Genomic DNA, 27,900 nt, shown 5'->3' on the forward strand with positions numbered 1-27,900 from the left:
GCCAGTTCCTCCATTCTTTTCCCTTCCAGTCAAACCTCTCCCTCTGTCCTTGAGAGACTACCGTCTAACCTTTATGGTTTTTGTTTTGTATTTTTATATTTTTACCACTTTTTGAACTATATATTTTTTCCTGTTAATGAAATGTATATAAATGGATCTTGGCTTTTCCAGCATTGTTTGTGAGATTCATATCTATTTTTGCATGTAACTATAGTTCATTCAGTTTCATGGCTGTGCAGGCATACCTCATTGTATTGCACTTCACTTTGTTGAGCTTTGCGAATGGTGGTTTTTTGTTTTTTGTTTACAAATTTAAGGTTTGTGGCAACCCTGTATCTAGCAAGTCTATTGGTGCCATTTTTCCAACAGCATTTGCTCACTTCATGTCTTTTTTATCACATTTTGGTAATTCTTGCAACATTTCAAACTTTTTAATTATATTTCTGATGGTGATCTGTGATCAATGATTGCTGATGCTATTATTATAATTGTTTTGGCAATTATAAGATGGCAAACTTAATAAATGTTCTGCTCCACTGACTGGCTGTTCCCCTGTCTCTCTCTTTTGACTCGGGCCTCCCTATTCCCTGAGACACAATATTGAAATTAGGCCATTTAATAACCCTATAATGGCTTCTAAGTTTTTAAGTGAAAGGAAGAGTTGCATGTCTCTCACTTTAAATCAGAAGCTAGAAATGATTAAGCTTAGTAAGGAAGGCAAGTCAAAGGCTGAGATAAGGCCAAAAGCTAGGCCTCTTGGACCAGTTAGTCAAAGTGTGAATGCAAAGGAAAAGTTCTTGAAGGAAAAGTGCTACATCAGTGAACACATGAATGACGAGAAAGTTAAACAGCCTAATTGCTGATGTGGAGAAAATGTTAGTGGCCTGGATAAAAGATCAGACCAGCCACAACATTCCCTTAAGCCAGAGCCTAAGGCAGAGCAGTAGGCCCTAACTCTCTTCAATTCTGTAAGGCTAAGAGAGGTGAGAAGGCTGCAGAAGAACTGTTTGAAGCTAGCAGAGTTTTGGTTTACAAGGTTTAAGGAAAGAAACCTTTAGAACATAAAAGGGCAAGATGAAGCAGCCAGTGATGATGTAGAAGCTGCAGCAGGTTCTTCAGAAGATATCTAGCTAAAATAATTAACAAAGGTGGCTACACTAAACAACAGATTTTCAATGTAGACAAAGCAGGCTTATATTGGAAGAAGATGCCATCTAAGACTATCCTAGTTAGGAAAAGCCAGTGCCTAGCTTCAAAGGGCAGGTGACTCTTGTTGGGGGCTAATGCAGTTGGTGATTTTAAGTTGAAGCCAGTGCACATTTACCATTGTAAAAATCTTAGGGCCCTTAAGAATTGCACTAAATCTACTCTGCCTGTGCCCTATGAATGGAATAACAAAGGCTGGTTGATAGCGTATCTTTTTATAACATGGTTCACTGACTATTTTAAGCCTACTGTTCAGATCTACTGCTTGGGTAAAAAGATTCCCTTGTAAATATTACTGCCCACTGACAATGTACTTGATCAAGAGCTCTGACAAAGATGTACAGTGAGGTGAATGTTGTTTTCATGCCTGCTAACCCAACATCCATTCTGCAGCCCATGGATCAAGGAGTAAATTCAACTTTCAAGTCTATTTAAGAAGTACATTTTTTTAAGACTGTAGCTGCCATAGATAGTGTCTCCTCTGATAGATCTGGACCAAGTAAATTGAAAACCTGGATTTACCATTCTAGATGCCATTAAGAACATTCATAATTCACGGGAAGCGGTCAAAATAAAAACACAAACAGGAATTCGGAAGAAGTTGAATTCAACCCTCAGAGGTGACTCGGAGGGGTTCAGGACTTCAGTGGAGGCAGTAACTGCAGATGTGGTGGAAATAGCAAGAGAACTAGAACTAGAAGTGGAGCTTGAAGATGTGACTGAATGGCTGCAATCTCATGATAAAGCTTGAACCGATGGAAGAGTTGCTTCATAGGGAAGAGCGAAGAAAGTGCTTTCTTCAGATGGAATCTACTCCTGGTGATGATGCTGTGAAGACTGTTGAAATGACAACAAAGGGTATACATATTACATACATCCTTAGTTGATAAAGCAGCAGCAGGGTTTGAGAGGATTAGGCTCTAATTTTGAAAGAAGTTCTGCTCTGGGTAAAATGTTACCAAACAGCATCACATGCTACAGAGAAATCATTAGTGAAAGGAAGAGTCAATACATGTGCCAAACTTCATTGTGGTCTTATTTTAAGAAATTGCTACAACCACTCTAATCTTCATGAATCACCACCCTGATTAGTTAGCAGCCATAAACATTGAGGCAAGACCATGACTTGCTGATAATCCAGAAAATGGTTAGCATTTTTTAGCAATAAAATATTTTGAAACTAAAGTGTGTACTTTTAAAAGACATACTGCTATTGCACACTTAATATACTATAGTATAGTGTAAACAACTTTTACATGCACTGGGAAACCAAAAAATTCATTTGACTTGCTTTATTACAATTTTGCTTTATTGTGGCAGTCTGGAACTGAACCCACACTATCTCTGAGGTGTGCTTGTACAGTACGGTACGTTATATGAATAACCCACAATTTATTCATTGTTACGGATGGAAATTTGGATTATTTCTACGTTTTAGGCTTTCATAAATAAGGCTGCTGTTTATTTCCTTGCACATGTCTCCTAGTGCGCACACATGCACACATTTATATTTAGTAAATAGGAGTTTAATAGCTTAGTTTTAGAGTGTATTTATGTTTAATTTAAGAAGATATTAAAAACTTTTTTTCCCAAAGTGTTTTGTATCAATTTATAATCTCATCAACACTTTTGTACTTCATCTTCACCAACATTTTGTATTGTTAATTTTTAATTTTAGCAATTTTTGTGGATGTGTAGTGGTTTTATTTCCCATTTACCTGATTCCAAATGTGATTGTACCTTTTTAGATATTTATTGGCCAGATTTTATAAATATTTTGTGTATTTTTGGAAAGAATTGTGTTCTGCAGGTTTTTAGGTATAGTATTTATATGTGTCAAGTCAGTTGGTTAAGCATGTTGTTTAAAACTTCTACATCCCCCCACAATTAATTGCAACATGTTGGTTCAGTTAGAGATGTGTTAAAATCTTCCGTTATTATGGATTTGTCTTTCTTGTGTTGCTGCCCATTTTTGCAAATTTAGAATTGTTTAATGTTTCTGATGAGTTGAACATTTTATCATCATCATTTCTCGTTGTCTTTGGTAATGCCCTTTGCTTTGCGGTCTACCTTAACTAATAACAATATGGCTACACGGGCCTTATAGTTAGTGTTTGGGTGATTCATTTTCTCCCCCCAACTTTTAAGTTTTTCTGTGCCTTTTTGTTTCAGAATTGTTTCGTGTATCCACACCATATCATTGTTTTTATTTCAATCTGATCTAACACTTCATCATTTAATTGTAAAGTTTATTTGGATTTCATGTAATTATTAATGTCTTGGGGCTCAAATGTAGAGTCTAATGTGCTTTCTATTTATTCTGTTATGTTCTTTTTCTCACCTTTCTTGCTGTCTTTTTGGATTAAGTATTTTTATTCTCTCCTTCCCCCATCTTTTTTTTTTTTTAATTCTGTTTTACAGTCTGCTAGACACAAATCTCATTTTTATCTGAAAATATCTTTTTTTATTCACCTTCATTTTGAAGGATAGTATCACTGGATATAGAAGGTATTGCTCTAGCATGTCCCATTTTTTCTTTTTTCTTTTTTTTTTTTTTAAAGATTTTATTTATTTGACAGAGAGAGATACAGCGAGAGAGGGAACACAAGCAGGGGGAGTGGGAGAGGGAGAAGCAGGCTTCCCGCGGAGCAGGGAGCCCGATGTGGGGCTTGATCCCAGGACCCCGAGATCATGACCTGAGCCGAAGGCAGACGCTTAACGACCGAGCCACCCAGGCGCCCTTGTCCTATTTTTTCTGATGTCAGCCATTACTTGTACTGTCATTTCCTATACGTAGCCATTTTTCTGTGGCCACTCAAGGTTTTCTCTACAGCCTTTAACAGCCTGACTATGATATGTGTGTAGAAATGTTTCTTTATGTTTATCCTACTTGGGTTTATTGAGATTCTTGGATCTGTAAATTACTGTTTTCTATTATCTGAGATGTTTTTGGTTGTTATTTCTTCAACAAACATTATTTTGAACCTTTTTTATTCTTCTGTTGCATCTTGTACATCAGTGTTGAATTGGGTGATATTTATGTTGGACTGCCTGATACTGTCCTACTGGTCTCTGAGACTGTTAATTTTTCTTCATTTTACTTTGTTTTCTGGACAGTGTTATTGCCATATTTCAAGCTCACTAATTCTTTGCCACCTCTAATCACCCCCTTCAGTTGAATTTTTTATTTCAGTTATTTTACCTTTCAGCTTTCTTTTTCATGGTTTCTCTCAATTCTTTGAGTTTATTTTCTTTTAATATTTGTAATATAGTTAGAATAGCTGTTTTGAATTCTTCATATGCTAACCCTAACATTCAGGGTGCTCAGGATCAGTATCTGTTGACTCCCCCTTTTTTCCTGAGTATGGATCACAGTTTATTGTTCTTTGTGTATGATACAATTTTGCTTGAAAACTGGACATTATGAATATGTTTTAGTGACTCTGGTTTCTATTCATGTTCTGGGAATTGGATGAAATTTATATTCTGATTTTGACGTTTGCCCTGTGATTTTCTTGCTCCTAGGGATTCCAATAATTTCCACCTGTTCTCCTGGGCTTGGGTTCTGTCCTCAGTCACTTCAGCCTTATAAGGCTTCAGCTCCCTATTGCCCAAACTGTGCACACTTGAGAAATACACTCTGTTGAAAAAGCATCAATAGTACAGCTCTGTTTTTCAAGTGTAAAAATACTGACCTCTGCTAACTTTTTCTCCTTGACCCTTTCAGTTGTTCTCTGTGCATACATAGTTTATCAGTCATCCAGTGATTTGGGCAAAATTTATACAGAGAATTTTTGTTTGACTGCTTCTCTGGTTCTCTTACTGCCATGTTCTTTCATTTAAATTCCATTTAAATTTTCAGCTGCTTTTCCAGGCTTAAATTCTGAGCCCTATGGTAGTGTCTTTTTCCAGAGATGATTTTCATTTGCTTGTGTCACACCTGGGGTCTCCAGCAGTCTGGGATTACTTTAATTAAATTTTAGGGATTGAGTTTTTTTATTTGCTCAGCTAAATGTCTTTAGGTAGGGCTGCAGTACGTGCAAGGACTTGTTTACTTCTGGCTCACTGGAGTTTAGTCCTTTGGGGTCTCAGCTGAAATAGTGGGCAGCATTTATATGGTTCCCACCGTTTCTGAACCTTACATTCCCCTTTTAGTTCTGTTAACTCTAACAATGTTAGAAATAATGATCAGTTTCTCAGCTGCCTCATCTGGATTGGCAAAAACCCCCAAGGCAAATCATCCTTGGGTGCTGGGTTGTTTTCTGTTTTTTGTTTTTAAGATTCTATTTATTTATTTGAGAGAGAGAGAGAGCGAGCATGAGCGAGGGTGAGGAGGGCGAAGGGCAGAGGGAAAGGAAGAAGCAGGCTTCCTACTGAGCAGGGAGCCCAATGCGGTGCTCAATCCCAGGACCCCGGGATTGTGACCTGACCTGAAGGCAGCCACTTAACCGACTGAGCCACCCAGGCCACCCAGGGTATCTGTAGGTTTCCATCCTGTCTTAGATCCTGGCCTGGTCATTCTTTACTGTTGTGTTAGCTTTTTGGTGCCTTCAGATTGATTGTTTTTAATATTTTGTTCAGTTTCTCTAGTAGGTTTCAGTAGGAGGATTGAGAAATATTTACTATTCTGCTATTAACTGCAATTATTTCAGGCATGTTTGGATTGATAGGTGCATATGATATTATTGTGATAATGTTTATATCTAGTGGCTTGGGTTTTTTCTGTGGTGACTTCATTCCTAAGTACGTTAGGAGGTGGGCAGAGATGGCTGCCTGACACATATAATTCTCATAGCTGTTATTTCCACTGAAGAGTATACCTTTCCTAGTACTTGCAGACATCCTGAGAAGAATTTTTAATTTCCCACTCTAGCCCACGTTCTCATCCATGAATAAATTACTGTGGCTACCTGAGGAATTCTCATCAGCCTGGGTGTCACTTGTTCATCCCTCAGTTCAGGGCCCTATAATTGGTACCACTTTAACAGTTGAGTAAGAGTGTTTTATTAATGGGCAGTCAGGGTGCTATTAACATAAATAAGAAAAGGAATGATAGCAGATTGCTCTATAATAGTTTTCATCGATTTTTGGAGGATCCTGAAAAATTTCATTATATGGTTGAATCTAGTAAAGCTGTCTAGCAACAGAATTTCACAAAAAATAATAGTGACTGGTAACATTACTTATAAAAATGATTTTGCTCGGTTTATATGTCTCTTGAGATTGACAAACTGACAAGATGTTTTGTAGAGTCACTGCTAATAAAACAGTAAAATAGACCCCTATGTCTCTTTTTTCCCTTGCCTTCAAAATTAAGATCTAGACCAATTGTTAATCTAAAATAACTCTTCTAGGGATAAGAATAATTTAATATGGTATCTTTAGGATAGAGTTATATCAGTTAGCTATTACTGTGTAACAAACTACTCTAAAACCTGGTGGTTTAAAACACATTTATTATTAAAACAAGTCTATGAGTCAGCTGGGCAGTATTTCTGGTCTTGGCTGGGCTCATTGATGAGTCTGCATTTAGCAGCAGTTCAAGAGGGTGGCTTTGCTTCTCTTGGCTGGGTTCTCTAGGATGGCCTGTGGTGGGACATTTGGGCTGTCTTGTTTCCTCCAGCAGATTAGACTGGGTTTGTTCTTATGGTGGAGGCAGGATTCTAAGAGCAGAAACATGCAAGGTCTCTCGAGGTCTAACTCAGATTTGGCAAACTGACATGCATTGCATTCCATTGGTCTTCCTTATAAGGAAGCCTAGAGTTAAAGGGCAGGGGAAAACACTCTCCCTCTTGATGGGTGAAACCCCAAAGCCTCACTGCCAAACGCATGGATAATGGAGTAGAATAGAATTGGGGCTACTTTGCAGACAGATTTTTTTTTTTTTTTAAGATTTTATTTATTTGACAGAGAGACACAGTGTGAGAGGGAAACAAGCAGGGAGAGTGGGAGAGGGAGAAGCAGGCTTCCCGCGGAGCAGGGAGCCCGATGTGGGGCTCGATCCCAGGACCCTGGGATCATGACCTGAGCCGAAAGGCAGACACTTAATGACTGAGCCACCCAGGTGCCCCATTGCAGACAGAGTTTTGATTCATGCTGTAAAATTAATTTCTGTGTTCTAGGGTGAGCAGTATTCTGTTTCAGTAGGAATTGTGTTTGAGTACAGAAGTTTAGGCAAGTATAAATTGAATACATCAATCTGTTTGAAGGTCCAGATGACTCTAGTTTACTTGTTTTGTAGGATATATCCTATGACATTTTGGAAGCATTGCTTGTGCAGTGAATTACCAATTGTAGAGTAATTGTAGTACCAGTGGTAGATGTTGAGAGATGATTCATTTTGTGTCTGTTCTTTTTTGGTTATAAATGACAGTATTATTTTTGTGCTCATTATTATTACTCTGACTTCTTTAATTTAAGATCTCATTGTTTTCCCAAGTTTATTAATATTTGTCTATTGTGATCTTACGCAGATTTGTTGAAGTATAACTGACATATAATCTTATGTTTTGTGTATATAATTTGAATAGATTTGATATCTATATATACCCATGAAACCATCACCACAAACAAGATAGTAAACATATCCTTTACCCTCAAAACTTTCCTTGTGCCCCTTTTTAATTCTTTCATACTTATTGCTCCTTCCCTTATGCAGTATATAATCTTTTTGTCTACATATTTTTCACTCATCATAGTTATTTTCAGGTTCATCCACATTGCATGTGTAATTAGTTCACTCTTATTCCATTATAAAGTTACAGTGTAAGGGTTCACATGTCTGTGGATGTTTTTTCCTTCAGCTTTTGGCCATTACAAATAAAGGTGAACATTTATATATAAGTTTTTATATCAACATATGCTTTCATTTCTTTGGGTAAATACCTAGGAGGGTGGAATGCCTGGATCATACATGTAGTGATGTATATTTGACACTTCAAGAAATGGTGAAACTTTTTACAAAGTAGTTGTGCCATTTATCTTCCTGTATGATTGTATGAGAGTTTCAGTACCTTCACACATTTACCAACATGTGGTATGGTTGGTCTTATTAATTTGAGCCATTCTTATAGTTGTATAGTGATAACTCATTATGGCTTAAATTTGTACTTTTCTAATGACAAGTGATAGTGTATTTTCATGTACTTAACATTCATATATCTTTGGTGAAAGATTTCACCAAAAGATTTGTTGCTTCAAGTCTTCTGCCCATTTTGTGATTGGGTTGTTTTGTTTTAATTGAGGTTTTAAAATGGATTTATTGAGAAATAATTGACATGTAGTGACGTACACATATTTAAAGTGTACAGTATAAGTTTTGAGGTATGTATACACCTAGGAAGCTATCACCACACAAACAAAATACTGAATACATTTATCACACCTGAAAGTTTCCTCATGCTACTTTGTGATTCTTCCCTTCTGAGCTACATTCCCCTTTTGGGTCTTTCTTTCAAAAGTGTTTAGTCTAGGGTTACTCTAGTCAGTGCTACCTGAATTAAGAGGTTTTCCACTCTGTCTGAAGGAAATAGGTCTTATTTTTGTCTTTGTTTGAGACTAGGGCAGTAATCCTTGTCATCCTTTTGAGTGGCTCTTTCCTTGGTCTTGGGTTTGTTTTAATAATACTTAATGGGTGTTCTCACTCTGTGCAGTTGTCTTCTCTCTAGTACTTTGCCCTGCAGTCCCTAGCTGTCTTAGCTTTGGACTTCCAATTCAGTCTCCTTAACTCAGGGAAACCGCCAGATTCTGCCTGGGTATCCTGTCCCCAGGTGAGGGTCTGTAGTAAGTTGGGATTGTTGGAGGGTTTACCTCATCTGTTTCCCTTCTCTTAGGGTTCAGCCTCTGTATTTGCCTGTCTAATATCCAAAAACTGTCATTTCATATATAGTTCTGGTTTTTTAGACTTTTCAGATGGAGGGCAAACTCAATCCCTGTTAATCCATCTTGGCCCTTGTATGTGTTTTTTTTTCTTGGTACTTACATATTTTTTAAATGTTAAAAAAAAAAACATTAAATTTACCATCTTAACCATTTTTAGTGTACAGTTCAGTGGTGTTAAGGATATCACATTGGGGGCGCCTGGGTGGCTCCGTCGTTAAGCGTCTGCTTTCGGCTCAGGTCATGATCCCAGGGTCCTGGGATCGAGCCCCGCATTGGGCTCCCATGCTCAGCGGGAAGCCTGCTTCTCCCCCTCCCACTCCCCCTGCTTGTGTTCCCTCTCTCGCTGTCTCTGTCTGTCTCTCTCTCTGTCAAATAAATAAATAAAATCTTAAAAAAAAAAAAGGATATTCACATTGTTGTGCAACAGATTTCTAAAACTGTTTATTTTGCAAAACTGAAACTCTGTACCCATTAGACTCTAATTTTATCACACCCTCACTTCCAACCCTTGGGTAACAACCTTTTTACTCTTTTTCTGTGATTTTGACTACTATAAATACTTCATGAGTGGAATCATACAGTGTTTGTCTTTTGTGATTGGCTTATTTTACTTAGCATAATGTTCTCAAGGTTCATCCTTAATGTGGCTTGTGATCGGATTTCCTTATTTTTAAAGGCTGCACAGTATTCCATTCCAGTGTTCCATGTATATACCACATTTCCTTTATTCTTCTGTCAATGAACTTTCAGCTTGCTTCTGCCAGTTGGTTATTGTGAATAATGCTGTAAATCTGTCTTTGAGATCCTACTTTGAATTCTTTTGGATATATACTCAGAACTGGGGTTGCCGTATCATAGGTTAATTCTATTTTTAATTTTTTTAAAGATTTATTTATTCATTAGAGAGAGAGAGAGAGAGCGAGCATGTGTGCAAGCAGGGGGAGGGGCAGAGGGAGAAGGAGAGGAAGAGGGGAAGCAGACTCCCCGCTGAGCGCGGAGCCTCACATGGGGCTTGACCTCACCACCCTGAAATCGTGACCTAAGCTGAATCCAAGTGTCAGACACTTAACCAACTGAGCCACCCAGACACCCCTGTAAGTTAGATTTTCATAATTTTGTTTTCCAGTTTGGTCATTGTTAGGATATGAAATGCAGCTGATCTTCACATGCTCATATTCTGAAATTTTGCTAAAATCGTTTATTAGAGTTTTTTTTTTTTTTTTTTTTAAGAATCTTTAAGATTTTCTACCTAAAAGATCATGTTATCTGCAAACAGATAATTTTACTTCTTCCTTTCCAGTTTGGAGATCATTTGTTTCTTTTTTCCTATCCTTTTGCCCTGACTAGTACTTAAGTACCATGTTGAATAGAAGTAGCAAGAGTAGATATTCTTGGGGTGCCTGTCTGGCACAGTTGGTGGAGCGTATGACTCTTGATCTCGGGGTTGTGAGTTAGAGCCCCACACTGGGTGTAGAGATTACTTAAAAATAAAATCTTTTTTTAAAAAAAAGAGGAGGCATCCTTACTTTCTTAATCTTAGAGGAAAAACTTTCCATCTTTCACTATTGAGTTTGATGCTAGCTGTGAGCCTTTCACATGTGGCTTTTATTATGTTGGGGTAGTTTTCTTCTATTACCAGTTTGTTGAGCGTTTCTGTCATGAAAAGGTGTTGGGTTTTGACAGATGCTTTTTCTGCACCGATTGAGATGATCATGTGGTTTCTGTCCCTCGTTCTGTTAATATGGTATATTACATTGATTTTCATTTGTTGAACCATTCTTGCATTCCAGGAATAAATCCACCTTGGTCAATGTGTAGAATTCTTTTAATGTGTTAAGTTTGGTTTTTAATATTTTGTTGAGGATTTTTGCTCAGTATTCATCAGGTATATTGATCTGTAGTTTTCTCATTACTCACCTAGACAGTATCCTAATTATATTTTTTAGGTGTGGATTTAAAAAGTACTTCCTATCAAACTACATTATAAATTCCCCTTTAAAAAATATAGTGTTTACAGTGACCTGGTTTGACTCTGGGGAACAAATGTAATTACAAGTGTTTTTTTTTCTCGGACTTTGAAATATAACTGAAAAGAGCAAAATAAAAAAGAACTGAAGTCAAAGTTAGTTACTGTCTTTGTGTGGTGTTTATGGATTGCGGTAAAGTATACATATAATGTTTAACAGTTTAAGCATTTTAAAGTATAGGAAAGTGGCATTAAGTGCATTCACATTGTTGTGCAAACATGTATATCCTTTGTATTAGTCTGCTAGGGCTGCAATAACAAAATATCACCGATTTGGTGGCTTGAGCAACAGAAATTTATTTTCTCACAGTTCTGGAGTCTAGAAGTCCAAGATTAGGGTGTTAGGTTTATTTGAGGCTTCCTTCCTCAAGGTGGCTGTTTTCTTTCTGTGTCCTCATGTGGCATTTCCTCTGTGCATGCATCCCTGGTGTCTTTTTCTTCTTATTAGGATGCCAGTCGTATTGGATTAGGGCCCCATCCTTATGTCCTTATTTAATCTCAGTTAACCTTTTTGAGGGCACTTTCTCCAGATGCAGTCACATTGGGAACTAGGGTTTCAACATATGAAGAATCTGTTCATAGCACCTTTTATGTAGTGCTTCTGGCTTCCTAGAGAACCTGCCATCATCAGTATATTCATTTTTTATTGTTGTTCTAACAAATTATCACAAACTAGGTGGTTCTAAATAACAAACTTATGTTTGACAATTGTGAAAGCCAGAAGTCTGAAATCAGGATCACTGGACAGAAATCAAGGTGTCAGCAGGGTTATTCTCTCCAGAAATTCTAGGGGAGGATCCATCCCTTGCCTCTCTCAGTTCTGGTGGCTACAGACATTCCTGACTATGGCTGCAATCTTCAAGGCCAGTGTTTTCAAATCTCTCTCTCTTCTGTCTCACGTTCTCTGTGTATAGTCAAATTTCCCCATCTCCCTCTTTATAAGAATACTTAGGGCCCACCCAGATAATCCAGGATAATCTCTCCATCTCAAAATTTTTTAACTTAATCACATCTGTAAAGACTTTTCTTTTGGGGGGAGGGGTTATAGAAGGTAATATTCGCAGGTTCTGGGGATTAGGATGTGGATTCTCTTGCAGGGCCATTTTTTTTTCATCCCATCACACTCAGCAATTCATAGTAGACTTTTAGTGTTCTCACTTTGATTTTTAGTTTAGCTTGTAATAGGTCACAGTATCCAGTCCTGGGTAGGTAAAGATTGGTGGCATTGGGTGGCTGAGAGAATATTCTCATCTCTTCTAGACATTATGCAGAAAACTCCAGGTCTGCAGTTCCTAGTGTGTGGTCCTGGAACTAGCATCACCTTAGGAACTTACTAGAAATGCAAATCATTGGGCTCCAACTTAGAATTACTGAATCAGGAACTCTGAGGGTGGGGGCTAGCAGTCTGTATAACAAGCCCTCTGGGTGATGCTGATGTGTGCTAAAGTTTGAGAAACACTTGGCTAGGTTGTTGACATTAGTATTAAGACCATATTCACCTTCTTCTCTAGCTCTTTTTTGCTTAAGTCTAATACTTCAATGAGTCTAGGATTTATAGTCCACAAACTTTGTTTTCAGTAGGGATGCAAACATTTAGTACCAAAATCTTGGTATTGATGATCAGTGAAATTGATTAATTTACTCAATAAAAGTTTGCACCGGGCTGATTTTTATCGTTGTCTTTTTTTACTTAGATGTAGTTATTTCATAAAGTAATGTTACCAGATTCAGAAGGGATATGGATTTTTTTTCTCGAGTCCTGGAAATGTGAATTAAACTCATTAGCCTGAATTTTACTTCTTTATCTTTTATATCCCTGTGTACATTTTGGGATACAACACAAAACTTCTAATCTTTGATTCAGCCTGCACTGTTGTACTTTTACTATGTGCCTGCCACCCAGTGAAAATGCTGAAATGAGATGAATGAATTCTTGTCCTTCGTGTCCATACTGTAGTTCAGGAGACACATAAGTAAACAGTTGATAATAGAGCTATCAAACAGTTATGCAATTGAGAAACACCATAGTGGAAGAAATTGAAGAAGGATCTTTCAGGGTGACTAAGCTAAATATTACAAAACTAGTAAGAAAGGTGTTAGCAAAGTTAAAGAGAGAAAAGGTAGGTATAGTTCACCATGTGAAGCGCGTGAAAGCTGAGAGGGCATGGGGGCTGTTCTGGGAGTTGAAGGGGTTTAGTATTAGAAACCTGGAGTGAATGTGAGAGTAAAGATTGGGGATAATCGATAAGGATGAGATCATTGATGAGTAAGTACTGTTGAAGGACTTGAAGCGTAGACGTGACATCCTCACAATAGCCATTGCAAAATGATAACTTACATGATTCTGGGAAGAAGAAATTTGAGACGATAGTCTGGAAATAGAATAGTTACAGGAATCTAGGTGAGAATGGCAGTAGGTATGGTGGTGCCATTTTTTGTGAATAAGAATTCAAAAGAATAACAAGCTAGTTTCAGGCTGGGGAAGGAGATTTGTAGAATACAGGATAAGACATACTGAGTTTTTAGAATTTGTGGAATGTGATAAAATTAGGGGTAGGTAATTTTTCAAGTCAATTTTCAGTGGAATGTTGGGGTAGCTGTTACATTATACTAGATTGTGAATTAAATTGAGGAAGCAGGAAAGTATCAGTGTGTACTATCCTCTAGAATAATGGTCCCTGGCATTTACTAAGTACTTAATCATTGTTAGCCATTTTTATATTTACTGTTAGTATATACTTTCATGCCATCTCATACTGTATTTTTTTTCTTCAGCTTTTTGGTGTACTTTTTGGTATATATATATATATATGTATATATATTTAATAGTATTAGATAAACATCTAGATAGAAGTATGTGTTTTATTAACAAATACTGATTTTAATTGCTATACTATTAAAATTAATGAAAAGTTACTGTAAATTTTTTGAAAGAGAACTAGAAAGTTTAAGTTTCTCATTTGAATAGATTATTGTTCATAAAAAAATGGTACTTAGCAAGTTTCCTAAAAGTTTAAAATGGTCATGTTTTAGTTGAACCACTTTTGGATACAGGTTATGTCAAAATAATTTGATTTGCAGTTTTTAATTTCAAAGAATAAGTGTATCATAGATGTACTTATTCATACTTGACACAAAAACTAAATGATGGTCTTTACATGTATTCTTTCAGGTTTGAGTTAATTTCGAATGAGATTGTTTTTGCAACGAGATGTTAATAAGACAAAATCTAGGTAAGTAGAAGACTACTTTGTTAAATGTTACATATCAAAGTAGGAATAACACAAAAAACTTGTGTTTTAAAAATGTGCCTTCAAGTTCAGAATTAATGAGTTTTTCAATAAAACTTCAAAATATGAAGAATTGGTTTTGATGTACTTGCTCCAGTTGATTTGGTGGGAGTAACAATAGAGTCATCAAACTGTGGAACTAAATTCTTAGTTTTCCTTCTTTTATGTTGAGTTTAACTTAAGTATGTAGTTTCCCGTGACTATTCAACATGTTAGAAAATTGAGTTGGTGGTTGGTTTAGCTATTCAGAAACCAGTTCAGTAAGAGATTTGCTGGATGCTTCAGTGTTCTCTTAGTTGATTATAGTGCTTGAGTAGTTTTTGCCTTTGCGAATTTTACTTTCTTATTTCTGTTAATGAAGCACTTCTATAAATTGATTAAATTTGCCAAATTATGACTTCTTTATGTTAATATAATGTTTGGAATTATAAATGATTGTTTCACTTTTTTTCTTATGAGTATCTCTACTGAATGACTTTTCTAATTTAGCATTCTGATTTGCTTTAATATTTTAAAGACTGTTGACTTTCAGGAAATTGAATTGTGATCATGTACTTTTTTGGTCTGATATGTGAAAGAGGGTTTTTTAATAATATTAACTGTTGAGATGTTAAAAAGATAGACTTACTATCTTTTGGCAAGTGAACATGGTTTCAGGATATAAACAGATTAAAAAGAATACTTAAATTGTAGTTAACTTGGTCTTTCTCTAATCTAACCAGATGTTTCAACTGTCAGAAACTTGCTGATCTCAAAGTTAAAAAAAGAAAATAAAAAACCTAGAATGAGAAGTGCTGTAGTTGAATAATATGTAGTTAAACAGTGTATTCTCAGTAAGTGGTTTAGGCATAATTTGAAGGAAAGTTTCCCTTTTATTGCTATTATATAATAATAATTGTAGTGGTAGTGTGAAGAGTACTTACTGTGCTCTGTATTGTGTTAACTGCTTCTCATGCCTTGTTAATCTTTATAGTACTTTCTGTAAGGTAGGTACTGCTGTGTAGAAAATTTTTTTTTTTTTTTTTTTTTTGGTTTATAGTGAGCTATTTCTTTTCTTTAGGACGAGTACATTATCTTCACAGCATTTATAAGGAACACTTGTCTATATATCTTCTTGTAGGGAAGAAGAAGCTAGACTTTTGTACTTAAGGTCTTACAGGGATTTTGTTTCCTAATTGAATATATAGTGTGTTAGAACCTTTATTCTGATTTCTTATAAGTCAGATATTGCTTAAGGGATGACACTGGTTTAACTTATTCTGACCCTGTTCTATCACAATTATGCATTTTTTTCTTTTTTTTAATAAGATATAACTTACATTTTTATATAAATTAAGTTGTAACTTATGTATGGTAAAATTTAAAGTATAGAGGTGAATGAGGCTTTTACATACATGTTCACGCATGTAACTACCATACAGATCAAGATGTAGAACATTTTCATTGCCCAGAAAGTTCCTCAAACTCTTCCCTTTCCAGTCCAATAGCCTTTTCCCCCTGAGGTAAGCATCTTTCTGAATTTTATCAGCATAGCTTAGTTTTGCCTGTTCTTGAGTTTTATATATATAGAATTATATAATATGCACTCGTTTATATGTCGCTTTTTTCAGCCAACATACATCTTATTGTGTGAGTATCAGTAGTTCATTATTTTTTACTGCTGAGTACCGTTCCAGTGTATGAACATGCTACAGTTTTTTTATGTATTCTCTCTGTAATTTTATTGGATTCTCCAAGTCTCTGACCTCACTTTGCAGCATTCTACACTGCTTTCCTTCCTCTAGTTGTCCCCTTTACTGTTCCCTAGCACCTGCACAATAAAATGTAAACTCCGTAACATAGCATATAACAGTTTCACTGCAACTATTCCAGAATGTCTAGAATTACCTTAATAAATGAAGTCTGATGTTTCATATATTTAGTTTTAGTCCTAATTATATGTTGTCACTCTTCCCCAGCCTCTCACCTTGTCCTTCCTCTTGCTCATCAGCTTATCTCCTGAAATAGTCCATCTCAAGCATTATCTTATCCTTTGAGCCAGACCTAGTCATACTGTAGTAGAGTGTTTTCTTTAGTGGACTGTGAGCTCTTTGAGGGTAGACACCATCAGTGTCTTACTTATCTTAGTAGCACAGTGCCAGAGTACTGTGTGTACTTAGTGAATGTTTGTAAAATACGGAAAAATGAGGGACGCCTGGGTGGCTCAGTCGTTAAGCGTCTGCCTTTGGCTCAGGTCATGATCCCAGGGTCCTGGGATCGAGCCCCGCATCGGGCTCCTTGCTCTGCGGGAGGCCTGCTTCTCCCTCTCCCACTCCCCCTGCTTGTGTTCCCTCTCTCGCTGTGTGTCTCTCTGTCAAATAAATAAAATAAAATCTTTAAAAAAAAAAAAATGGAACAATGAACAGAATTCTCTCTCAGTCAGCTAGGGATTCAGAATATTGGCTGGAATGGGATGAGGACATGGGTACTTCAGTTGCTATTGGGCTGTAGGAAGGAGCCAACGAGGACAATACAGCATTATAGATATTTTGGAAGGCAATAAAATATTACCCAAGTCTTCTTTGAATCCAGTTTTTAAAAAATGGCTAATAATGTTCTTAGTTGAGACCTTAAGGAAAACTGTTGATTTTGATTACTCTTTTCGAATGAAGGCATTAATCCATGTTATGGAAATTGGAGTGTTTGCTACTAATGGTATTCTTTTTGTGAGTTTGTAATAGTTATTTCTTTAAAAATTTTAAAGGATGTATTAGATTAATACAAGTAGAAAATTAGGAAGACTGGTTACATCTATAAAGAAAACTTTTTCTCATTTTCCTGAGGGTAAAAAAATAGTGGAGTAGAGAAGGAAATTGAATCATAGTCTGGAAGTGTGATAATATTTTTGATTTTTATAGCTTAGGAAGCTTGCTGTTTGATGAAAAGTATTTTTAAAAATTTTGTTTTTATCATTGTAGGCCTGTAATATATAAATAATATGCTTAAGGAACTTAAAATATTGTGAAGTATTTTATACTAGTTTTTTTTTTCCATATTTGAAATTAGGCTGGTTGGGTTGGCCATTGTAGTCACCTGGGGGATTTTTATGCCTTCTAGCAAGTCCAAAGCAAGGAGAGGTTCTTCCCCACTGGGATCAATTTGTTGCTTTTCCTCTTTGCAGCTTCTGCCATAAAGGTTGATTACAGAGTTGGACATTGACCCCATCTCATGCTGTTTCTTCTGATCCCTACAAGGATTTTCTTAGACATAGATTCTTATCAAATGTCAGAACGTCAGTTATTTGTTTTATTTCATCATGGATGTGAAGTATGTTTAGTTTTCTTGTTGATAAATTTGAGTATTCAGAGAAATATAACCTTGAGGTTGTTTGACTTACATGTATTTGAAAGATTTTAGGTTAGTTTCTCTTCTCAGAGGCTGATAGGTATACCTTAGTTTCAGACTCGTCTTCATTCTGTGCTTCAGTATTTTATATGGTCAGCCACTGCTTTTTTCATTTTGCAGAGTTCCCGAATCCAAGGATTTGAAGTTCTTTATGAATACTTACCTTGTATTAGCTAATTTCCTTAATTTTCAAATTAAGTTCTCTGTACTTCACTCTTTAGTAGCAATGTAGATGTGTGCTGCCCTTTGTTGTAATGCAAAAAAGAAAAGACTTTTAAATTAATAAAAATATTTGTTCTTCATTATAGATGAGATTGCACAATGTACATTTGACCTTTTTCAGATATATTGCCAAGTAACATTTAGTATTTTTGAAATTTTATTTTTTTATGGGAGTCACATATACTTATTTACTAAGTATGAGCAAATAGTATGGAGATGTTTAGAGTAAGTAAAACTGTCCTCCTCTCTCACCCAGCACTGTACTCCCCATAAATTATCAGAAATAGCTGATATGTATTCTACATCTTTCGCTTTCCATTTGCCAGTATATCTTGGACATTTTTCCATATATGGATTACATTTAATATAATTGTTTCCTTGTTGATAGAGATACTTTGGTAAATCTCAGGGTTTTTTGCTTCTATATGCAGTGCTGCAATAAATATTCTTCACTACATTATTGGAATTGTGTGAGAGTGTAGGATAATTTGTAGCAACGGATTGCTGGGTCAGTGTATATGTGCAGTTTAATTTCTGATATTGCAAAATTGCAGTGAGATTATATCACTTAATGTTTTTGTTAGCAGTGTTTGAGAATATCTCTTTCCCCACACCTGCTAAATATTAATTCCTGTCTTAATCCATGCCAATGTGATCGGTGAAAAGTGGTATTTATTGGTGCATTTTTTTTAATTAGAAGGATTTTAAATTTCCAAGTCTTTTGAGAAAGTAAAATTAATGCAATGCAAATCAGAACATCCAATTAATAAATTTAACAAGCCAAAGTAATTTTGTTAACAGAATTAACCCATTTATTATGGGCTAGCAATGTCTGATGGCAGACTTCACTGTGACGACAGGAGTGGTGTTGTAGTTGTAGGTCCAGGCACCACTGGCTACCGTTTTCATGTAGGAACCACAATGCCAGGTCCTCACAGCTTGTCTTTTCCTCTTGGTTTTGCCACAGAAGGAGAAAGTGTATTTGGCGCGCTGACTTGTTTCACTCTTCTTCACCATTTTCCTGAGGGAGGGATCATATGGGTTCTGTGTTTACCGATGATTCCGACCTTCTTGGTGCGTTTAACTATACTGTCGCAAACTTGGTCTGAGCCCAGAGAGCTCTCATTGTGTTTTAAATTTACATTTCCCTAATGACTAATAATGCTCAACATCTTTTCAAGTGATTATGTGCATTTTTACCTTCTTTTAGGTGAAACGTCTTTTCATGTCTTTTGCTCATTGTCTAGTTGGATTGTTTATTTTTTTACCGTTGTCTTGAGAGTTATGTATTGTAGCTACTGGTCCTTCGTTAGATAGGGTTTTTCTAAGTACTTTCTCCCATTCCAGTCTGCAACATGTGTTGTCATCTTCTTAACAGGGTCTTTAAAGTTCTAAATTTTCATGAGGTTCAGTTTATCATATATTTTGGGTTTTTTGGAGATAGTATTGTGATTTTAATTTCAGATTCTATATGTTCATTGTTAGTATATAGAAATACAATTGATTTTTTCTAAGGTAGAATTCACCTAAAATATATTATTAATTTTAAAGTATAAAATTCAGTGACTTTTTAGATTTACAATGTTGTGCAATTATCACCTGTAACTAGTTCCATTATATTTCATGACACCCAAGGAAACCCTGTACCCATTAAGCAGTCAGTCCTCATTCCTTCCTCTCCCCCAGTCCCTGGAAACCACTAATGTGCTTTTTATCTCTATGACCTTGCCTGTCCTGGATATTTCATATAAAAGGGATTATATAGTATGTAACCTTTTTGTCCAGCTTCTTTCACTTAGCATAACATTGGCTTTTTAAAAAATATTTTATTTATTTATTAGAGAGCACACGAGCAAGCACAGGTGGGCTAAGGGGCAGAGGGAGAGGGAGAAGATTATTCCCTGCTGAGTGGAGAGCCTGATGTGGGGCTCGATCCCAGGACCCTGAGATCATGACCTGAGTGGACGTTTTAGATGCTTAACAAACTGAGCTACTTTCTCCTTCTGTGGGTGTCCCAATAATAATTTTTTTTATTTTTATTTTTTCAGTAAGCTCTACTCCAACATAGGGCTTGAACTCAAGACCCTGAGATCAAGAGCTGCACGCTCTATCTACTGAGCCAGCCAGATGAAGCATAACATTTTTGAGGTTCATCCATGTTGCAGGATGTGGGTTCTTTCTTTCGTTTTCTTTCTTTCTTTCTCTTTCTCTCTCTCTTTTTTTTAAGATTTGTTTGTTTTAGAGAGAGTACGTTCATGAGTGGTGGGGGGAGGGGCAGCGGAAGAGAATCTTCAAACAGACTCCCTGCTGAGCTGGGAGCCCTACCCGGGGCTCCATCTCAGGCCCCATGAGATCATGACCTGAGCCAAAACCAAGAGTCGGACACTTAACCAACTGAGCCACCCAAGCACCCTGGTAGTTCATTTCTTTTTGTGCCTGAATAATATTTTATTGTATGGCTCTGCTATAGATTCTCTACCTATTCATCTGCGGATGGACATTTGGGTTGCTTACACCTTTAGGCTATTTTGAATAGTGCTACTGTGTGCATCTTAATCATTTTTAAGTGTATGGTTCAGTAGTATTAAGTATATTCATACTGTTATGAAACAGATATCCAGACCTTTTTCATCTTGCAAATCTGAGACTCTATACCCATTAAACAACAAATTCCCTTTTTACCCCTCCTTCCAGCCTTAGGTGACCACATTCTACTTTCTATTTTCATGAATTTGACTACTTTAGATGACTCCTATAGATGGAATCAATCATACAGTATTTGTCTTTTTGTGACTGCCTTATTTCACTTAGTGTAATGTCCTTAAGGTTCATCCATTTGGTAGCATGTGACAGGATTTTTTTTCCTGTTTAAGTCTGTATAATATTTCATTGTGTTCATATACCACATTTCCTTTATTGATTCATCCATCAGTAGATGTTTGGGTTGCTTCCATCTCTTCACTATTGTGAACAGTGCTGTTATGAACGCGGGTGTGCAAATATTCTTCAAGACGCTAAATTTTTTTGAATATATACCTCAAAGTGTTATTGCTGGATCATATGATAGTTCTATTTCTAAGTTTTCCAGGAATATCCATACTGTTTTTGCACCACTTTACAATCCTACCAACAGTGCACACACCTTCGCCAACATTTGTCATTTTCTGTTATTTTGAAAACACAGCCATCCTGGTGGATGTGCAGTGATACCTCATGGTTTCGATTTACATTTCTCTAGTGATGTTGGGCATTTTTTCATGTTTGTTGGCCATTTGTAGATCATATTTAGAGAAACATCTATTCAAGTCCATATTTTAATTGGGTTGTTTGGGGGGTTTTTGTTTTGTAAGAATTTTTAATATATTCTAGACATTAATTCCTTATCAGATCTACAGTTTGGTGATATTTTCTCCCATTTCTCTGTAGGAGAAATCCTAGGAGTTTTATCGTTTCAGGTCTTATGTTTAGGTCTTTGATTCATTTTGAGTTAAGTTTTATTTATGGTGTAAAAGAAGGATCCAACTTCATCCTTTTGTATGTGTTTATCCTGTTTCCCCAGCACCATTTGTTGAAGAGACTATTCATTTTTCATTGAGTAGTCTTGGCATCCTTGGCAAGAGATCATTTGACCATTTTGTGAGTGTATTTCCAGGGTCTGTCTTCTGACCTTTGGTCTGTTTGTCTTTATGCCATTATCAGAGTGTTTTGATTACTGTAGCATTGTAAATTTACTTTTAAATTAAGAAATATGAGACATGCAACTTTGTTCTTTTTCAAAATTACTTTGCCTTGAGATCTCTTGATATTTGAATTTTAGGGTGAATTTATCTACTTCTGCAAAAAAAAAAAATGCCACTGGGAACTTGATAGTGATTATGTTGACTCTGTTAATTGCTTTGGATAATATGGACATCTTAATATTAAGTCTCCCAATACTTGAAGACTGGATATTTTTCCGTTTGTGTTTTCTTTAACTTTTTTCAGCATTGTATTGTGGTCTTCAGTGCGCAAGTCTTTCATCTCCTTGGTTAAATTTATTCCAAAGTTTTTTATTCTTTTTGATGCTTTTGTAAATGAGATTGTTAATTTTTTTTTTGAGGTTGTTTATTGTTAATGTATAGACACAACGGAATTTTGTGTGTTAATTTTATGTCCTACATTGGTTGGATTTGTTTATTATAACAGTTTTTTGGTGGTATTTTGGGGTTTTCTACATAAGGTCATGTTGTCTATGAAGAAAGATAATTTTATTTTTTCCTTTCCAATTTGAATGCTTTTATTTTTTTTCTTGCCTGACTGCTCTGGCTAGGTTTTCCAGTACTGTGTTTGATAGGAGTAGCAAGAGCAGACGACCTTGTCTTATTCTTGGTGTTAGAGGAAAAGCTTTCAGCATTTAACCACTGAGTATGAGTTTAGCTATGTGTTTTTTTGTAAATGGACTTCGTTATGTTGAGGTAGATTTCTTCTATTCCTAGTTTATTGAGAGTTTTATTTATCATGAAATGGTGAATCGCTTCTCGGCCTTTTGGCTAAGATCAAGTGTATCATGAAATGGTGTCACATTTTGTTAAATGTTTTTTTCTGCATCAATTGAGATGATTTATGTTGTGTTTGTTCATTCTGTTAATGTGTGGTATATTACACTGATTGATTTTCAAATGTTCAATCATCTTTGCATTCCAGTAATAAATCCCTCCTACTATGGTGTAATAATCCTTTCAATGTGCTGTTGAAATCAGTTTGCTTTTAGTTCAGAATTTTTTGGTATCAATATTCAGAACAAAGATACTGGTCTAGACTAGTTTTCTTGTGTCTTTGTCTAACTTTGGTACCAGGGTAATGCTGGCCTCATTTAATGAGCTTGGAAATGTTTCCTCCTCTTCAATTTTTTGGGAAGAGTTTCGAGAGAATTGGTGTTAATTCTCTAAATATTTGGTAGAACTCTCCAGCAAAGCCATTTAATCGTGGACTTTCCTTTTGGGGGGAATGGGGTTTGATTACTGTTGCAGTCTCCTTACTAGTTAAAGGTCTGTTCACAATTTTTTATTGCCTCATGATTCAGTCTTTGTAGGGTGCATGTTCCTAGGAGTTTATCCATTTCTTTTTGGTTATCCAATTTTTTGGTGTACAGTTTTCATAGTATTTTTTTATAATCCTCTTTATTTCTGTGACATTGTTTATACATCCCCTTTTATTTCTGATTTAATTGAATCTTCTTCCTTTTTTCTTAATCCCTAGCAGAGGACTTGTCAATTTTGTTGATCTTTTCATAAAGCCAACTCTTTGTTTCATTGTTGTGGTTGTTTTTTTCTATTGTTTTTGTGTTCTCTATGCCATTTATCTCTGCTCTAATCTTTATTATTTCCTTCTTCTAGCTTTGGGTTAATGTTTTCCTTTTCTAATTTCTAGAGTTGTAAAGTTAGGTTGTTGATTTAAGATCTTTTTTCTTTTTTAATCTAAGTATTTACAATTGTACAGTTCCCTGTTAGCATTGCTTTCATTGTATCCCTCAGGTTTTGGTATGTTGTGTTTTCATTTTCATTTGTCTCAAGGTATTTTCTAATTTCCCTTTTTTTCTTTGTTTTGACCCTTTGGCTGTTTAAGAATGTTGTTAAATTTTCACAGATTTGTGGATTTCCAGTTTTCTTTGTGCTGTTGATTTCTAGTTTCATTCCATTGTGGTCAGAAAAGGTATTTGTATCATTTCAGTCTTGAATTTTTATGGCTTGTTTTGTGGCCTAACATGTGGTCTATCCTAAAAAATGTTCCGTGTGTACTTTGAAAAGAAAGTATATTCTGCTGTTGTTGGGTAGATTATTCTTTATATGTTAGGTCCACTTGGTTTGTAGTGTTATTCAGATTCTCTATTTCCTTATTCAAAATTTGTGTGGTTGTTCTATCTATTACTGCTTTTTTGGGTGTGTTAATTGAGCTTTGTGTTGTGCATCATTTTGACTTCCTTATTTCCTTTTATGTCTATTTTTTAGTTATTGTGTTTACCTTGGCAATTACAGTTAACATTTTACAATTATAATAATCTAGTTTGAATTAATACCAGCTTTGTATCAATAGTGTAAAGACTTTTCTATACAGCTCCATCCCTCTTCTGTTTTGTGTTACTGTCCCAAGTTACTTTATACAGTAGTAGTGGCTTTTATGTTTACCCATGTAGTTGTCTTTATTGTTCTTTATTTCTTTTCATAGCTTTGAATTACCATTTGGTGTGTTCTTTCATTGTAGCCTGAAGGACTCCCTTTAACATTTCTTGTGGGGCAGTTCTACTAGTGGTTCACTCTCTTCAGCTTCTGCTTTTCTGAGACTGTCTTAATCCCCCCCTTTTTTTTGAAGGATAATTTTGCTGGGTATAGAAATTTTGGTTAAAAATTGTAGCCTCTATGGTATTTGATGAGAAATAAGCTTTTTATCTTCTTAGGGCCCGATGTATGTGACTAATTGCTTCTCTCCTGCTGCTTTTATTATTCATTCTTTGTGTTTGGGTTTTGACCATTTTAGATTAATGTGATAGTCTGGATCTATTTGGAGTTTTCCTACTTGGAGTTTGTTGAGTTTGTTGGCTGTTTAGTTTCATGTCTTTTATCAAATTTTGGATATTTATTGTCATTATTTTTTGAAATATTTTTTACCTCTTTCTCTCCTTTGTCTCTCATTATAAATAGGTTGTTACACTTGATGGTGTCCACAGATCTCTTAGGCTCTGTGCATTTTCCTTCGTTCTTTTTTCTTTCTACTTCTCAGATTGTAATTTCAGTTGACCTACTTTCATGTCCACTGATGATCTATTCTGCTTGCTCAAATCTTTTGAGATTCACTAGTGCATTTTTCATTTTAATTATTGTTCATCTTCAGAATTTGTTTCTGTTTTATAAATTTATAAATTTTATAAATTTTTGTTTGATTTCTTTTTTATCTCTTCATTGATGTTCTTTATATTGAGTCATTATTCTTGTGGTTTTCAAGTGGCTCTTCTAACACAGTCATACCTGCCACAGGTGAGTAGGAACATTTAATCTGCAGGTTGGAAATTACTTTAAATGTAAATGGTATAAATATATCAATCAAAGAAAATGACAGAGTGGATAAAAGACACACAACCATAACTATATGTAGCTTACAACAAATTTACATGGGCTGAAAAAGATATTAAAGACTATACCATACAAACATTAACCTAAAAAAGAAGCAAGAATGATTACATTAAATTCTGGTAAAGTAGACTTTAGAACAAAGAAAATTACCAGGGACCAAGAGGAGATTAAATAATGATAAAAGCATCAGTCTACCAGGAAGATGTAATGAACCTAAATGTGTAGGTACCAAACAATAGAGCCATAATCTACACTAAAAAAACACAAAAAACTGATAAAGCTGAAAAAGGAAAAGATGAATCCACAATTAAAATTGAAGACTTTAATACTCTCCTCTCAACAACTGATACAACCATTAGGCATAAAATCAGCAAGAATATAAAAATCTGAACACAGTAAACCAACAGGATCTAAATGACCTAAATAGGGGCACCTAGGTGGCTCAGATAGTTAAGCATCTGCCTTCAGCTCAGGTCATGATCCCAGGGTCTTGGGATCAAGCCCCGTGTTGGGCTCCCTGCTCAGTGCAGAGCCTGCTTCTCCCTCTCCCTCTGCCATTCCCTCCGCTTGTGCTCTTTGGCTCTATCTATCTCTCTGTCAAATAAGTAAATAAATCTTAAAAAAAAAAAAAATGACCTATATAGAACATCCCACCTAGCAACATGGAATACATATCTTATTCAAGTGCCCATGAAATACTCATGAAAATAGATGACATCTTCAACAGTAGAACAAACCTGAACAAATTTAAAAGAATGGTTCTTATACAGAGTATATTCTCTGACCATAATGGAATCAAATTAGAGATCAATAACAGGAAAATCTGTCGACTGAAAACTAACACGCTTCTAAATAATCCATGGCTAAAAATTCTCAAAATAAAAAAAGAACTTAATGAAAATGAAAATATATCAAAATATGTGGAATACAGCTAAAGCAGTGCTGAGAAATTTACAGCATTAAATGTTACATTTGAAAAGAGAAAGTGTTCATATAATAGAAAATGAAAAGCAAAATAAACCCAAAGCAAGCAGAAAAAGAAAATAATAAATTTAAGAGTAGATATAAAGGAAATTAAAAAGAAAAAAAATCACTGAAACAAAAAGCTACTTATACGAAAAATCGATAAAATTGATGAACTAGAAGGACTGACAAAAAGAAAGTGGATAAAAATTACCAATTTAATAATGTAATGGGGTATCACTATAGACCCTTATAGACATTGTGAGGACAATAAGAGCTTACTATGAACAACTTACAGACAAAATTTAACAATTTGGATGAAGTGGCCCAGTATCTTGAAAAACACAACCAACCACAACTCACTCAATATGAAATTTATATTTAATAGCCCAGTAACTGTTAAAGGCATTGAATTTAGAATTGTGAAACTCCCCAAAAAAACAAATCTCTAGGCCAAGATGGAAAGTTTCATGGGAAACTTTTCCAGGATTGAAGTTTCACTGGAAAATTTCAAGCTGGAGAATTATTTTAAACAATTTTAAGAAGAATTAACACCAATTCTATCTAATCCTTTCCAGAAAATGGAAGAGAGAACATTTCCATTTCATTTTATGAAGCTAATACTACACTGATATCAAAACTAGATAGAGATAGTACAAAAACGAGAAAACTACAGACTAACGTCTCTGATGAACTTAGATGCAAAATATTCTCAATAAAATATTGGCAAATTGAACCAAACAATGTATAAAAACAATTATACACTATAAACAGGTGGGATTTATCCCGTATATGTGAAGTGGATTCAACATTTGAAAGTAAGAGTCCAATTTCATTCTTTTGCATGTTTATTTGGGTTTCTCAGCATCATTTGTTGGGAAGACTGTCTCTGTATTTTGAATGTTCTTGGCATCCTTGTCAAGAATCGTTTGACCTTATATATGAGAGTATATTTCTGGGCTATCTATTACAGTCCATTCATCAGTACGTTTGTCTTTATGCCACTACCACACTGTTTAATAGCTTTATGGTAAGTTTTAAAATCAGGAAATGTGAGATCTGTAACTTTGTTTTTCATTTTCAAGATTGTTTTGGCTATTTAGGGTCCTTTGAAATTCCATGTAAGTTTTAGAATGAAATTTCCTATGTCTGCAAAAATGCTACTGGGATATTCATAAGGATTGCATTAAATCTACTTTGAGTACTATTAACATTTTAATGTTATTAAGTCTCCTAATCCATGAACACTGGATGTCTTTTCATTTGTTTTTGTCATCTTTAATTTCTTTTGGCAATGTTTTCAGTATACAAGTCTTTAGCCTCTTTGGTTAAGTTTATTCCTAAATATTAACTTCAAAAATATTAATTAATTAATTAATTTTTAAATAGGCTCCCCCGCATGGAGCCCAATTCTGGGCTTGGACTCATGACCCTGAGATCGAGACCTGAGCTGAAATCAAGAGTTGGACACTTAACTGACTGTGCCACTGAGGAGCCCCAATATTATATTCTTTTTGATGCTTTTGTAAATGGTATCATTTTCTTAATGTTTTTTCAGGATGGCCATTGTCTATTTATGGAAATGCCATTGACCTTTGCATGTTGATTTTTTTCCCTCTATTGTTATTTTAAAATTTTTTCCTAGTTTTATTGAGATCTAATTCACATACATCACTATCTAAGTTTAAAGTGTACAGTGTAATAGTTTGACTTTCACATCCAATAGATCCTTGAATGATATGGGGGTTAGGGGTGTTGACCCCCTGCAGTAGAAAATCCATGTATAATTTTTGACTCCCCAGCAACTTAACTACTAATAGCC

The 27,900-nt window shown here is 35.4% G+C and overlaps 1 protein-coding gene and 1 pseudogene across 22 annotated transcripts in view; both read left to right on the top strand.

The window, feature by feature from the left end:
- Positions 1-27,900, top strand: part of ZNF644 (zinc finger protein 644) — a 211,132-nt gene that overhangs the window by 20,378 nt on the left and 162,854 nt on the right. For 9 of the 22 annotated variants that reach the window (XM_064588855.1, XM_064588836.1, XM_064588838.1 and 6 more), the window contains exon 1: positions 14,296-14,346. The exons of 1 other annotated variant lie outside the window; for it this stretch is intronic. Coding sequence is in view for 4 of the 21 variants with exons in the window: in XM_064588843.1 (XP_064444913.1) it covers positions 14,303-14,346 (44 nt within the window). In the remaining 17 variants the exon portion in view is untranslated. Of the gene's footprint in view, positions 1-14,285; positions 14,347-27,467; positions 27,611-27,900 lie in introns of those variants that run through there. 12 more of the 22 variants (XM_064588849.1, XM_064588850.1, XM_064588852.1 and 9 more) reach the window with 4 other exon arrangements.
- LOC135364239 (U2 spliceosomal RNA) lies at positions 22,519-22,601 on the top strand (annotated as a pseudogene).

Source organism: Mirounga angustirostris, unplaced genomic scaffold (genome assembly GCF_029215605.1).
Source record: "Mirounga angustirostris isolate CCGP_5_RB_7025 unplaced genomic scaffold, mMirAng1.0.hap1 SCAF_4, whole genome shotgun sequence".
NCBI classification, from domain to species: domain Eukaryota; kingdom Metazoa; phylum Chordata; class Mammalia; order Carnivora; family Phocidae; genus Mirounga; species Mirounga angustirostris.